This window comes from Dermacentor variabilis, chromosome 2 (genome assembly GCF_050947875.1).
Source record: "Dermacentor variabilis isolate Ectoservices chromosome 2, ASM5094787v1, whole genome shotgun sequence".
Lineage (NCBI taxonomy): Eukaryota > Metazoa > Arthropoda > Arachnida > Ixodida > Ixodidae > Dermacentor > Dermacentor variabilis.
Genome location: NC_134569.1, coordinates 106,206,962 through 106,222,250, shown reverse-complemented (window position 1 = coordinate 106,222,250; position 15,289 = coordinate 106,206,962). Strand labels below are relative to the sequence as shown.

The following is a 15,289-nucleotide window of genomic DNA, read 5'->3' as shown; positions in this document are numbered from 1 at the left end:
GTTTTTTCTTCTCAGCCTGGGCACGGCAACTGAAACGAAGTGGTACAGCCTACGTGTGCCTATTTTGTCAATGAGCTGTATTGAAGCAGTTTCACCTTGCGGAGCTGTGCTTGAACAAATTTACATTTTTTGCAGATGCCATGGTCTTCAAAACTTTTGCTAGCGACTGTACTTGCAAGTGCTGCAGGCACAAGACATGTTAATTGTATTTGAGCCCTGCAGTAGCTTATTCCTATAATAAAGCACAAAAGAAAAGCACTTGGTTTTTCTTGTTGGAGTTGGCTACTGACAGTGTGCAAGTGGAAGTTTTCTGTGGCTGCAAGCATGTCCCTGCCACAGTGCACACGAAAGGGTGCTTATACTGTGATGAATAGTATTGCCTTAATTTTTGTTTTTTGTGTTTCTCTTTATACTATTACTGCTTGATGACAGGTATGGACCATTGCACCTACATGACCTTGTGGGTTTTTGTTACATTTGTTTGGGAGAAAGATTGCTCAACATTTGATTTTGCAACTCTTGATTCTGCCAGTAATTTTCAGTCACTTCGTTGCATATTGAACAGGCCCATGCCATCATCTGCTGAATCCTTACATAGCTTGCGGTCTGAATCAGGAGAAATTGCATGCATTTAGTAGAGCACGTTCAATACTATATTACGGTGTCTCTATGTTCTTGCAATTAAATTTGTTACCTAGTTTTTTTATGAGGTCTTCTACTAACTTTAATTGTAACTGGCTGATCTGTTAGTAACATGTTGTAGATACCTGTAGCAACAGGTAATTATCATGCATTCACAAGACAGGTTCTGAAATAAGTGCTGTGCTGTCCAGTGAAGGCTTAAATGATCAGATTAAGAGGGAGCTTTAGCTTGGGTGCTCCTATCTAAATACACGTAAAAGGAGAATTCATTTTTCTCGGCAACCACTGCACCAAATTTACCGAGGTTTGTTGCATTTAAAAAAAAAACTTAAGATCTAGTGACTGTTCGTTTCCAATTTTCTATTTAGATCATCAATCTTTCATTAAAAATTGGCAAAAATAGAAAAATTTTCAGCAAACGGGACTATCAAGTTTACAACTCTCTAACTCAGCAAGCAAAAATGATATCACAATTTTGTGAATCGCATCCGATAGTACATCGAAAGCCGACAAAATTTATGTCACACATAAATCTAAAAAAATTGCATAATATAGAAATACAGCTTTTGTAGAACCCTTGTACACAATGTAACAAATTCACGTAAGATATAAATTAACATACCGAATTTGTCTGCTATGAATGATCTAATGGGTGCCGTTTACAGAAACTCGATATCTGTTTTTGATGCAGAGGTATTTATTTATAAACTTCGTGTGTCTATTTTTTTTTCAAACTTTCGAATTTTTGAAAATTGTTTTAGTAAAACTCAGGCCCTAAATGGAAATTCTGATTCGAACAGTCACTAGAACTTCTGTCTCAAATACAATAAATTTCATTAAAATCGCTCCAGGGGTTATTTCAGAAAATCGTTTTTGTGTTTTACATGCATTTGAATAGGCCGCGCCGGAGTTGGGCCCGAGCTAAGGCTTCCTCTAAGTTGAATTGTTTCTTCTGCCCTTAAGTCTTGGGCTCTAGGCATTAAGCTTTATATACATTTAGTGTGCTTTCTTTTTTTTTTTCTAATGTCAACTTAAATTCTTGCTTTGGAGCATTTTATGTGTTGTGCTAGCCCCCCCCCCCACTCTCCCCCCCCCCCCCCTTTTTAACCATATTGCTCTTACATTTTTGTATGCATGTCACTTGTTACAATTCTTTATTTGACCTGTAGCACATCATTTGTTTTGCTTACCTCGGTTGCACATTAAATTTTGATTTCGGTAGGACTGGTACATCATTTACTAAGCAGGCATGAAACCCATGTCTTGGATCTTTTGATGAAGCTGCTTTCTGGTCCTAGAATTAGCAAGTCAATTACCATTGTGTTTGTAATGTGACAGAAAGAAGTGTAACAATGTCTAACAGATATTGTGATCAATGTTGTGACAGAAAAACCAGCACACATGCAAACTCAATCAGTGAATGCCGTTTGTAATAGCATTAATGGCAGATGATCAAGATTATTGGAATAACTGCTATTACTTATTGCCAAGTCAGTAGCTCTCTCTCAGTGACAGGATAGTGCCTAGCAGTATGTAATGTTTTGCTGCAGCTAAAACTGATGCCCACTATGTAATATAATTATTACGCATATGTTGTAATCATACTAATAACCAGAAATCAATTGGGAAAGAACAAACGAAGCAATTCTGTTATGCAAGTCAGCAGCCACAGACCCTTTCCATAATTGCTAATCTCGTTGCTTTGTGTGCTTTTGCCTCACGGTGTGGTGCTGGTCGTCGTCATGACAAAGATTGAATTGCCAAGTACCTGCTGTGGTACCACCGTTCTTATGACTGAGCTCAGCATCACGGGTTCAATGCCCCGCTGTAGCAGCTTCATTCTGATAAAAGTGGAATACAAAAACACACACAGATTCCTGGCTTGTGTTAGTTCTTTCCATGTTTTGGACAAGCTAAGCACATCAGCATAATTTTACCTATAACTGTTTTGGACGAGTGCAGCACATTCATCATGATCGTGCCTGCTTTTTCAGGATCTCGTAAGTGTAGGGCTCACATCTTGTTTGATGAGGGTTTGATCACGTATGGCAGCACCATACTATGTCGGTACAATAATTTCAGTGCTGTGTGGTTGCTTTATTGTTGAGGCCTGCCTGCGTGGTATTGCCGATTTGTGCGACATTGCCCTACTGAATTACAAATAAGGAAAGATTGTGGCCATGTGCTGTCACAACTCTGGTGATGATAAGTTGCAGTTTTGATGTTTGAGTTAAACAGCAGTAGGTTAATAGGATTGTAGTGAAGGCTCTTCCCATTGGCAACTTATGGCCAGTGTGCATATAGACTGTGTACACAAAAGTGGCTGTAGCTTTAATATCTTTATTTAGTTGAATTTCTAGTGCTTTGCGATATCTTTAAAGCTAGCAGTTTTGGAAATCCATAACTAAACTAAAAAACATAACTAAACATTTTTGGTCATTTTTACTGCAGAAAGGGAGTTGTAGCTGAAGTTATTGATATTGATCTGGGATGCTCTACTATGCATCATCTCCCAGGCACAGCTTTGAGATGTAAAATTATTAATATCAATGTCTACTATTATTATTCATAGTAGTCATAGTACTAAGTGCTAGCATGCATGGTGTGAATAGTTGCATCACATGCGACTGATACCATCATCTCTCTGGCAATTTGAATCATCATTGAGCAGTTCCTGCTGTTAATTACTTTTTATGTTGTCCAGCACTTATCTTGTTGACGTGCACATGCTTTGATGGGTTCAATAGGGACAGCATTTAGGGACCATTAAGAATACATGTGACATTACAGTAGTATAGTAACATGTTCACTGCGGCAGAACTTTAAGTCTCGATCTTGGGCATCATGACTCACTGGTGGGCCACTTGTGATATTCCTCTGGTGCATTGTGACCCATCTGTGAGTCACCAGGGAGTTGTGCTCCTTTGAAACTTCCTCAGGATGCAGAGAGATGGCACTATGATGTGCCAGATCAGAAGCAACAAGAATTTTGCCTCTCCTTTGATTTCTAGCAAAGATCTCGCCGGCACACTGCAGGAAAGCTCTGCGCAACAGCACAGTGGGAATAACTGCAGTGACCCAAGCTGCAGTGAGCTTGTTAACGTGTTGCCCCTGTAGAAACCGCATTCGTGTCTCCCACCTCATAAAATGCACTAGCTGCACATCTACCCACTGATTTGAAAGCCAGATGTGCCACCATTACGTTGGCATATTACCTTGCAGGGAAGCTGACTTTGCAGTTTTGAAGAGGGTCCATTGAGACGTCATGCCAGTAGTAGTGAGTTACGGTATAGGAAGGACAACTGCTGGTGCAGTGTAGCAGCAGCACGCATATCAGGGCAGTCACTGCCACCACCTCCACCACCAGCCTTACTTTCCTTGTCCTCTTTCTCTACTGTGTGTTTAGTCCTCTGTTCGGAAAGGATTCCTGCACGACTTTCGAACTGCTTTTCTATCTTGTGCCCATGAAGGAGTCATGGGGAAAACTTGGGGCTTGCCTGTGTCTAATACGGTGCATATATAGTGCTGTGAGGTAGAATATAGGGCTAACCATATGGCATTGCTTCATGAAGTAACAGCACAAACGATGAGATCGTGTTCCTGCTTCTTAGAGGAGGGTGATGCAGCATGGTTAACTCTTAAAGGGAACAGCCAATATAACTGCAGGATTCCTTTACCTTATAAAAAAAAAAGCATCTGATACAACATTTTATGCTGATTTCTATGCAAATAGCCTGCAGGTCTTTGTCATAGCTGCAGTCAATGGTGGAATGCTAAATGGCTGTTCCCTTTAACAGTGGACCATAGTGAATGCTTGAGACAGTTACTGTACTACCGGAATTTCATGAACTTCTGACAGCATGTTCAACCACAGTGTATATGTGGTACTAGCATTCTTGCATTGCACTGTTAATTCTTGTCTTGGAAGTTAAAATGTATAACAAAGTGAAGGTTTTAGCTTAACTGTGTTGCTGCTACAAGATGCCATCACCAGCACGGCTGTTCATGGCTGTGCCCCGGTATTCGGTTAACAAAGTAATTGTAACACTTCACACAGGCTATAACTCTATAAAAAGACTTCCACTGTTTCTCAGGGCTGCAGCTTTTGTATACCTGCTTTATATTAAAGGATTTCTGGTCTTCCATTGTTTTATTAAAAACCTCTGTTCTTTGTAGTTCTTGGTGCTTGGACTCTGTTCTGTTGCTGTTATACTACAAGTGCACACATAGTTACTGCCAAAATAAAACCGAATGTGTTGGTCATACTGCATGCTTTCTCTCTGTTAGTTTGTTAGTGGTCTAATCACATTTATTGCAAGCACACTGCATATGTGTGCGTGAATAGCTCTCTCCAATGTTCTGCATAGTTGCTGACAATATATGGTACATGCCTTCTGTGCACTTGCAATTTACATTGGTGTACGTCCTATTAACCTACTCACTGCATGTATGGTCTTCTTGATAGAAATTTACTAGGAAATTGATATCCCATGGTGTTGTCTTTTCATTCTAGAACTCCTAACATACTTTTATTTTTCTTTCAAGTATAATGCCATATAATGGTCACATTATAGTCTCAAGTATCTAAAAATTTAGTGCATATTACAATAAATGTCTTTCAGGTATCTTTAGTACCTCAGTAACTACCCCCCCTCCCTTTCTTCTTATTTTGTCGAATTGTTCATGTCACATTTCATGTATCTCTATTTGGGATGAAAATGAGACAATGCAAATAAGTGCAGTGAAGTTTGGGTATGCAGTTTGCTTTAGTTACGCTCTCCTAATGATTGCAATTCTGAACAGAAGTGTCGCCTTAATGAAGTAAAAGAAAGAGCAACAATACTTTAATAACTTCGTTGAATCTCAGGCCAGGATGGCCTTTGCAACATAAGGAACACTTATCTTGCACAGACATTTTGATTTGCTTGTACTACTATATTCATGTCTGTGGATACATCAAAAACATAAGACAGGAACACAATCTAAACAGATCTAAAGGTGTACATTTCAGAGCATTATAAATTGAGTTGTTTTTTTTGTGGATCCAGCCTTTGTTTAGGTTAAACATTGAGCTACAATAGTTCACCTTGAGGGCAAATACATCAAAATGAACATTTGAACCATTGCAGTTTCAGCACAAGAAAAGCAGAAATTTAAGTGCTTTCATAACTGGGTAAGAATAGCCTCTAATTACATGCTTCCTGCATGAGTGCAAGAAACATGCGGTATGGATAGAAAAATATCTTTTTGACATTGCTATTTGAAAAAAAGAAAGTGCGTAAACAAATTTTTTATGTTGTTTATTCATAGCATACTGCTTAGTCAGAGTAACTTTCAAAATGTTTGGATGGTTATGACAGGAATTTAGGATACAAGCTAAGCAAGGTAGCCAGATCTCATCAACAACTCTGGTGTGAAATATAGGAAACTGTTTTATTCTACTGGCTGTGAAATGTTACGTAGTTCAAGTGACGGCTTTAGGTTACAACTGTTCTGAAAATTTGCAGCAGGCAAACAGGTGCTCACAGAAGTTTTCAAAGTTGGTAGCACAGGCTTGCCTGGGAAGCAGCCAGGAACTGAGGAGTACAACTTCTGTGACAAAAATTAAGAGAGAGACAAAGCCACCATGCTTGTGTGACCTGACTCTAGGACATCTAGTCGAGTTGGTGTTGCATTTACACTGTTGCAAAGCCCTTCTCTAGAGAGGCAATTTATAATTGTCTTTCTTCAGAGCTTCTCACTACCTGGAGCTTCACTGACGGGACACATTATACTCGGAAGTCGGCAACAGTCATGCTCATAGTGGATTCTTTTCCTTTGACAAGAACTACACATCGCATTGGTTGCTCATATATTTTAGCTATGTGCCTATTACTTTTTGACTGAATGCTGAAGTTGCAAGGAAATTCATCTTTTTCATAGTTTCTGTGTATCAAAAACTTCTGTTTGCACCCATACCATCATGACACATCAAAGTACAAACTACAGAGAGTGTGACTTTTAAGTATAGTACTGCCAAGCTGCAACAGCAAATGGGAAAAAAAAAATGAATTGGAACATGTACTCGTGTACTTTGTATTACTTGAACCTTTCTAAAATGTGGTGTAAACTGGTGTAATATGGTAATACTGGTGTAAACAGTATTGCATGCTGAATTCTAGGGCTAAAGAAAGTTAAGCAGCTGTACTCATAGTGATACCACATCAATCTTCCACGTAATTATGCATGAAAGATGTTCAAATTTGCTTTTTCCTATTAACATTTCACTCCGGCCAAGCTGTACATTACCGTAAATATAATCTGGTGATGAAGCGTAAGTGAAAGTACTTGCATCTTACTTTGATGCGACTTGGCTGTTGTTCCTCAACTCTGTGTTTTGTCTTCATGCTAGCATAGCCCTACAGACTGGGTTGTACTGTTGCTACCCAATTTTGTGAAGTTTATTCAGGGTGTGCCATTACTGCTTAGACAGAAGAAAAACCAAAACCACACTGATGCTCTTGCATCAGTTAATGACGCTTATTCATGCGACAAATGTGCACACAAGCTCTGGCACGTCAGTCGGTGGTGCGAGCCAGGGACCTCTGATGACTTAGTGGAATCTATGCAAAGCACTGATTAACTGATTGATGTCGATGGCACATCAAGGTTGAAATCAAGTCCTCCTATCTGTGCCTCATGGCTAGATTGTGCTAGATGTGAGAAAAGACATGGATTCGGTCAATTGCATTATATTTTCTTGTGGCAGCAATAGACAATGGGGGTGTTTCAAATGTATAGAGAAGGGAGACCTCAATCTCGCAAATGAAGAGATGCAGGCAAGCCCCGCTTTGTTCTGTGGTGCTGTGATGGTGACGTAGACCCGGCGGGGCGGGGGTTGTCCCTTGCAGCATCTCCTGCCCGCTCACCCCTGAGCTCGCCTGTGAACCCACGGCCTGCCAATAACCTCTTCCTGGGCAGCTTCCCCAATCCGCATGGCACGGGGGCCTCACCTGGCTCCAGGTCTCCCAATGGTACTCGTGTTCCTCTTTCCAAGGGTGCCACCGCCTGCCACCACTTCTCTCTCGACCTTGTTGCCCCTTTTCCTTATTTCCTCCCACCAGTGCCTCAGAAGCTAGTTCCTTTGTGTGGCAGTCACAAGAAAATTTCTTTTGCTGGATTCTCACCCGTCTTTGCCATCGTTGTGGCCTGGAGGATTTAGCACTATACATAGGCTAGGCGACTACATCCGAAGTCTCGCAGACGGCACCATAATGATCTCGTACATTAGGTCTGTGTATGTTCTGAAGGCAGTGCCATTCTTTCATGTTGCTGCCATGCTTCTCTATGTTCTCGATTTCTCAACATATCTTCTCACTTACAAAGCAAAGGGCTATTAAAAGGGAATTGATAGGCTTGATTTAGAACTTCCTTGGTAACCTTAATCAATGCTAGTGAAGGCAGGTGGTAGCAGCATTGGAGCACAAAATGGGGAGCACACTTTATTTAGGTATTAGGGACCTAACGTATATGCAGGGAGGACTGATATGTACCGTGCTTCAAGGTAATGCTACTTTTAGTACACAAAGCAGTAACATGTACTGAATTAGCAGGAACCCACCGCATTTACATTTCATGCCTGTAGTTGTGAAATAAAATGGCATTCTTTTTGTACACCACCAAATTGCTAGATTGGGAACATGACAATTGTGTCTCTGATTACCAGCGGTGTTGATTCATAGAACCTGAACTTCATCAAAGCTTTGGCTTACTTTTTTTCTTGGTTGCATGGCATAAACTCAGTGTAGCCTTTCTATGACACTCTTGCGATTATGAATTCCACTTCATGTCTTTTGCACCACATTTGAATTATTGCAAAACACTGCATGTGATGAGACTGTAGCTTGCCAAAGAAGTTGAGTCATATACAATTTAGGTATATGTATATTCTAGTTTTCCTATAGAAACTGAACTTTACAATATCAGTACGTCACCTGGTCCTATGACACTCAGTACAGTGTTCCTTGTGGGTCAAGAATATGTGACTGCATCATCGGAACATGAAGAACTGATTGAAAATTGTGTTGCCTGCATGCGGGAAATATTTTAGTGTGAGGCTTTCAAATATGGCATAGAAATAATGTTTGATTTGACAGCTGCAACAAGTTCTTACGTGGCTTGACATGATTAATCAAATTCAGCTACCCTAGTTGGTGCACTATGGCTTGAAACTGTGTATTGGGCATTGAATGTAACCAAAGTCAGCCAGCTCAGTGCATAGATGCAATGTTATCAGATCATTCATACATATGAATCGTAAGGTCATCACTGAGCTACAACAAAAAAATATATCAGGACAGGTCCAGTAATGTGCCACAGTTTTTGCTGTGATTGTACCGTGGGAATACACACAGCAGCTGTAAGTGCAAGACACAAATATTGTTACTTTTGACTCGTATCTGCATTTTTTTGTCCTTTGGTCTCTGTCACTTTCTTTCCTTTGTTTGATTCTGAAATAGTGTGATGGCCTGGTGCTGCATGGTGTGTGGCAGGTGGACTTGATGGCACCCTCTCTTCTCTCTGCTTGCTGATTCTGGCCTTTTTGTGTTCTTCTTTCTCTCACTGTCTTTGTCACTGTAACATTGGTGCTACTCCCTAATTTTCGATAACAACAGTGATGCTGATTGTCTGCATTACTCCCCGGTCTGTTCTGTCTGACATCCTGCCGGTATGATTCATGAATCTTTCTGCAAGTGCTTTGTGAGACAAAATTTTAATGTTTCTCTCTCTGGTGTGCGTTCTAACTGCTTTTATGTGCTTCCACCATTTTTTGCTCAATTCACACCTTTCCTGGGCATTGTTAGTATGTGCGACACCAAATAATGATGTATATTGTCTGCTAGCTGCCTACATTTACCTGCTAACTCTTTCTGTCTGCATCAGTGTGCATCACTGTTTACCTTCTACTTTTTAGGTAGTTACCTGTAATGACCACTTTACATTAGCTATGTTTTTACCTAGCATTTCATGACTTTCTTTCTTAGTTTCACAATTTCTAACACTCAGCTGCAACTCTGGCTACATCAGAAATCAAAACTGATTATTGTGTACTAGCATAGTGAAGCAAATGAAAAAAAAGGGAGTCGTTAGGTGAGTTTACAATTATCCATGTGAGCAGTTCAAGTGAGCTAGTGGTAAGTTTAGACCTTCTAGCTCTGCTAATAATGCCGTAACCAAGTTGCCACAGCTAAAACAAGGCTGAAAGTAAACTAGTTGCCAAACTTGGCATTAGCTAAATTGTAGATTTTATCATGGCACATAGACATGTCTGTGCATTCGATGGGAAGCATGTAGCTAGCAGCACATCAGCCTTGTGTAACAAGTGCTTCAATATGCTGACACGAGTGCAAACATGGTGAAATAATTCTTTACATATAATCCACATCACCGGTCTTATTGTGAAAGTACAGCTGAGCGTCACTTCCTCTGTAGTCACTGGCTGTCCGTAGTTTGCTTCAGGCAGGCTCTCTTACTGGTCACGTGATATTCACAAAAAAATATATATATATATTTTGCATTTAGTGTAAAGGTGTTCTGTTTGCCTGGTCAAAAGAATCAATGTTCATTCTGACCCATGCCAACTGTCGATTAAACTCTGCTTCAAAGTTTGTACAAATATTAATATTCCAAAATTGAGAAGCTTTGCGGCAACACAAGATGCCAGCCTGGGAGAGGGGAATGAGTATTTTGGTGTGATGCTACATATTTTTTGCAGGTCACAAGGTAGCAGAGCTTGGAAAGCACCAAAATAAATACACGAAACAGGGGAATAGAAAAGCAAGGCATTGCTGATGATTTTATACAGGAACCTACCTATAACAAAAACAATGAAATGGCACACAGAAGCAGAAAGCTATGTTTGGCTTGTGCAAACATTCGAATGTCACCAGTGATGCCATCTGTCAAACACACCTCTAAATATCCACCGTGTCACAATACCTTTAGATACAAAACTTCCTTGTCTGTCAAAGCAAGAGAAGGTTGCCTTAGACATTTAATTATGACCTGAATGAACATTACAAATAGCTTCCATTATTTCTTGAATAATTGATCCTTACTTTAAAGAAGAATTGCATTGCCATACACCATTACATGTTTACAAGAAGAGCAGTGCTGTTCAAGGTGGAAATGTGCACTTTTCTTTTGTATATATACAGGACGCATGTGCTATTTACAGATGGGCTTAAACACATCTTCCCATCTGGCTAATATGCCATGTTTTTCATGATAAGTGGAAATCAATACACAACAATGGTGTTCCACTGTTTCTCTGGCATTTCACATGATGGTCCCCTTTCCGAACCCTGAGCTGCTTATACTTTTCTTGAACAGTTTAGGAGATTGTGCTTAAGTTCTTACGAGCAGAGTAAACAACTTGAGCTCTGTACCACCCTGCAAAATTTTCTTTCGACTTTGCGAATCCTGAATGTATAAGGAATTGCTGCAAATTTTCTTTCATTATGTTCTCAAGTAACCTTACCACTGTGATTACCTTCAACCCTCAGCTTTGTGACAAGGCATTTGCAAGCCAGTGTTAACAAGTCTGAGTTAACCAACACCTTTTAAAACTCTAGTACCTACAACTCTCATGAAGGACATGGGCACATAATTTATTTAATGCTGGCATGGCATAATCAATTTTTTATCAGTTTTGACTGGCTGCACATGAGCCTTCCCATGCTTTGGTAGACGACATAATTTCACATCTGGAGACTCGTGGCACATTCGACTGATCACTATTGGGCATTTAAGCGTGCTTAAAATTGCACATTAGATTTGGCTGGTACAAACTGAGTGCTCAGAACACAAACGGCGAGGGAGAAGTGGGAAGGGTGCATGTGTGTGTGTGTGTGGCGCCCACTGATGGCGGTTGGGGGATGGGTGCGGCTCAGCTTCTCCACTTCCATCGCCGGTGCGGTCACCAGCCCGGGCCCCACGCGCCCCAACTTGCCGAGCGCTGTACGACTTCGAGCCGGAGAATGAGGGCGAGCTGGGCTTCCATGAGGGGGACCTCATCTCGCTCGTGCGCCGCGTCGACGACAACTGGTACGAGGGCAGCATCGATGGCCACACGGGCATGTTCCCTGTCAACTATGTCGAGGTGGTGGTGCCGCTGCCATGAAGCTGCGCGTGGCTGAGCTCTAGCCACTGCTGTTCTGCTGCTGGCTGATGATGCTGCGTAAGTTCAGGCCTTGTTTCTACTTCTTATCAAAGTGGCCAGCCACGGCTGGCCAAACAAAAGCAGGGGGCCACTGCAGTTACCCTTTGTCTACCGGTGACAAGTACAGTCACTGAAATTTAAACCAGTATAACTGATGACGAGTATATTTGTCATGAAGGCATGTTTCTGAAAATCTCTGAGGAATTCGGTACACTTTTTGTCATTTCCTGCGTTATGGACAGGGTTAATAAGCGGCAGAAGGGAAGCCGTAGGCACTTGGTGTTCTCAACATATTTTCTCGGGTGTGGCAACTTGACAAGAACTGGCATATGCAGCATGGCATGGCCCCCAAAATCGCCTATAGCTGCTGTGGTGGTTTAGGCAAAAAGCTGAGGTAGTTGTTAAATTGCGTGGCACATTTGCATGCTAAAGACAGAACATGACATGAAATAGGCAGGACAGTTGCCGACATGGCAGGATGGCATGGCTGGTGGCCCCCAAAATAGCCAATAGCTGCTGTGGTGGTTTTATGCAGAAGGTTAGGCTATTTGGTTAATTGTGCGACATATTTGCAGTGCTAAAGACGGAACATTACATGAAACAGGCAGGACAGGTGCTGGTGCTGACTCAGCAGGATGGTCAATGCCTATACCACTGCAGAGTACCAGCAGTGAGTACCAGCAGTGAGACACACACACACGGGTGTGTCTGTGTGTGTCCAAACACGCACGCACGCACACACACACGCGTGCGCGTGCGCGCGCGCGCGCGCGTGTGTGTGTCAGAATTTAGCATTGCTAAATCTCTAAGTATGTCTTACAACCTTGTGATTTCGTGCACACTTACACACCCATATACACTCAACACACCTTTCTTTCATTAGATACCTCCACTGAAGGCGAAGTTTGCCTATAATGCTATAAAGAAATGCATGAACGGTGGGATCAAACTTGTCTTTCAGCACAGCAGCCAATGTTGTAACCATTAAGCCACGATCGCATGCATGCTTATACATATATTTTTTATCACAGTACCTTCAGCCCCAACAAGGCATTACAAGGGAGAGGGAGGAAGTGGGGGCTACACAATAGGAAAAAGTACAGGAGCCAGTACATGTCAAAAAAGGAGTAACTGACTCCAATCTGAAATTGTGTATGAGAAGAAATAATTTTTGAATGTGTTATTTCTCATTTGAATGCCCTACCTTTATTAATATGATCTACTTGAGGAGAAATGTAGTGTGGGCAGAATGTATAGCTGTGCCATTCTACACCTGTTCTGGAATGGAATATACTTGTGCCAAAATCACTCTTTAGAATGCTGTGTGCATGTGTCACATGCCAGTTTATTGCATTCTTCTCTCGTGGCAGCTAGCGCTTTGAGACACTGTGTTATACTGTTCCGTGTTTGGGATCGGCCCATATCTTTTGTCGGGTGGATACCTATAAGTGGGTACAATCTGCCTATAATGCTATCATATTAACCGCTTATATGCCAGTGACGAGATAATCACCATCACAACAAGCATCCCCTGGTGCTGATGAGGAGTCAACTTGTCATGAACTTCTGGCAATTTTTGCACATGTGTATGTGTTCAGTTTCTTGTAATTTTGACAAAATACACAATGACTTTCGCCTATTTTTCTTTTGCACTTCTACACATTGTTCTTGCAATTTGTCATGGCAGTCAAGGGAAAAGAAAGAAAATTCATATATTTATATTTAGGTGTGCTTTAACAGGCACCTAAATTAATCTGTTAATTGTCAAAATGTATTCAGAGCTTTATATCGTGACATTTCTCATACAGCCCAGGCTTTTGGACATTAGATGCCATCAATCAACCTTAAATGAAAAATGTTTTGAATGGATAAAAAAAAAAAAATCTAGCATAAGTCTTGATTTCTATTCTGGAATTTGTTAATTAAGACTCGTTCAAGTGTATTTTGCATGACCGTTTCTCGTACAGGCTGCATAACAGCTTCATATTTGTTTCACGATAAAAAAAAAAGTATAACGAAGCTGTACTAACAAGCTGAGGTTCAGATCCCTTTGCAGTTCGTATTGGCGCCGAGGCTGCTCATGCTGCTGTGATCTCTTGCATGTGCCCAGGAGTGATGACAGTACATCCATAGAGGGAAAGATGTGGAAGTGCGCAAGCATACATAGGAGAGACAAAGAAAAATCAGTGCCGTAACGTGAATGAAAGGCGCTTGTTCCCATGTACATAACTTTTGCCATTGTATTCTAAAGTGCCGGATTTTTAGAGCTTGTTTACAATTGTTGTGTTGACACCGATGATTTTTAAGGTCTTGTTCGCACTTAGCTTGGGGCAACGCTTATTCCAAAGGAATGCAAAATACAGTTGCTCAATAATTTTCCACAGCCTCATTTTTTAGACCAGTAGACTACACAGACCTAGTCACACAGCAATGACATTAACTTATATAACTAATGTATAACAGCAACTGAAATGTTGGCTGCTGAAATACAAGTAGTAGTTCATGAATATGCTTCAAAAACATTTGTGGCACAGGTGAAATAATTCACATTGTGCCTACATAGCACAGCCTGCCAATCTTTAATAACATCTTAGGTAATTAAAATAGTTTTGTATTTTCTAGCCAAACTGTAGCTTTTTGGCTATGACTAGCTTATTTAAATTTGTAAGGCTGGCAGCTCTGCATAGATATTCTTCTGTCTCTCACCATGTTTGCATTCATGCAGAAGTGTGCAAGCATATGTGTGCTGTTTGTACCCATTCCTCTATGGCTTCAAAGTGCCAACTTGCCCACCAACAAGTTTTGCTAGACAGCACTGTAGCGTAAATTTAAGAATGTTCGACTCATCAGACGTGTACTTCTTTTTTCAGTTGTTACCAGCTGCACAAATGCCTGCTGTGGGAACAAGAGGCTCTACCAACCCTCCATCTGTGTTAGCTCTGAATTCAGCAAGTCCCATCTGTTGATTTTGGTCTTATCTGTGGACGGTTCACCTCTGGACTTTAGTCATTTTGGGTTGTTTATATATGAGTTTTCCCTTGCAGCCGTGCTTTCAATCATAATGGCAACTGCCCAGTGCTGAGTGTGAAAATGTAAATATTTATTATTTAGTGCCACGGACATTTTTAAGTCATTGTTTATTTATGTTTGGACTCTGCACCCCTACCCCTGCCCTATTCTTGATGAGCTTTTATTCCTGTGGGATGAGAAATGACAGTGGTTTGTTTTTTGAAGATGAAAAGAAAAGAAAAGCTAGAAGTGCTTTTCATAGGCACAAATCAGAAGGTTGTGCTGGTTGCAGATAACATTTTTTCTTTCGTTTTTCTCTTTCATTAGAAATTTATGTGCTGTGTGTTAAGAGGCATCATTTGATGACAACCTTTTTGTTGTTCAGAATAGATTTAAGACATGGCCAGGTTCTATCACCTGGTTACAGCCAACTGGGCA

At 40.9% G+C, this 15,289-nt stretch overlaps 2 protein-coding genes across 11 annotated transcripts in view; one reads left to right on the top strand and one right to left on the bottom strand.

The window, feature by feature from the left end:
• EndoA (SH3 domain containing GRB2 like, endophilin-A) overlaps positions 1 to 15,282 on the top strand; it is a 112,334-nt gene extending 97,052 nt beyond the window's left edge. For 4 of the 10 annotated variants that reach the window (XM_075681609.1, XM_075681612.1, XM_075681608.1 and 1 more), the window contains exons 12-14: positions 7,533 to 7,655; positions 11,574 to 11,860; positions 14,713 to 15,282. In XM_075681609.1, coding sequence (XP_075537724.1) covers positions 7,533 to 7,655; positions 11,574 to 11,803 — 353 coding nt within the window. In that variant the 3' untranslated portion in view covers positions 11,804 to 11,860; positions 14,713 to 15,282. The remainder of the gene's footprint in view (positions 1 to 7,532; positions 7,656 to 11,573; positions 11,861 to 14,712) is intronic. The other 6 variants (XM_075681617.1, XM_075681615.1, XM_075681613.1 and 3 more) reach the window with 3 other exon arrangements.
• abo (de-etiolated protein 1 abo) overlaps positions 1 to 15,289 on the bottom strand; it is a 39,114-nt gene that overhangs the window by 1,976 nt on the left and 21,849 nt on the right. The gene's annotated exons all lie outside the window — the stretch shown is intronic.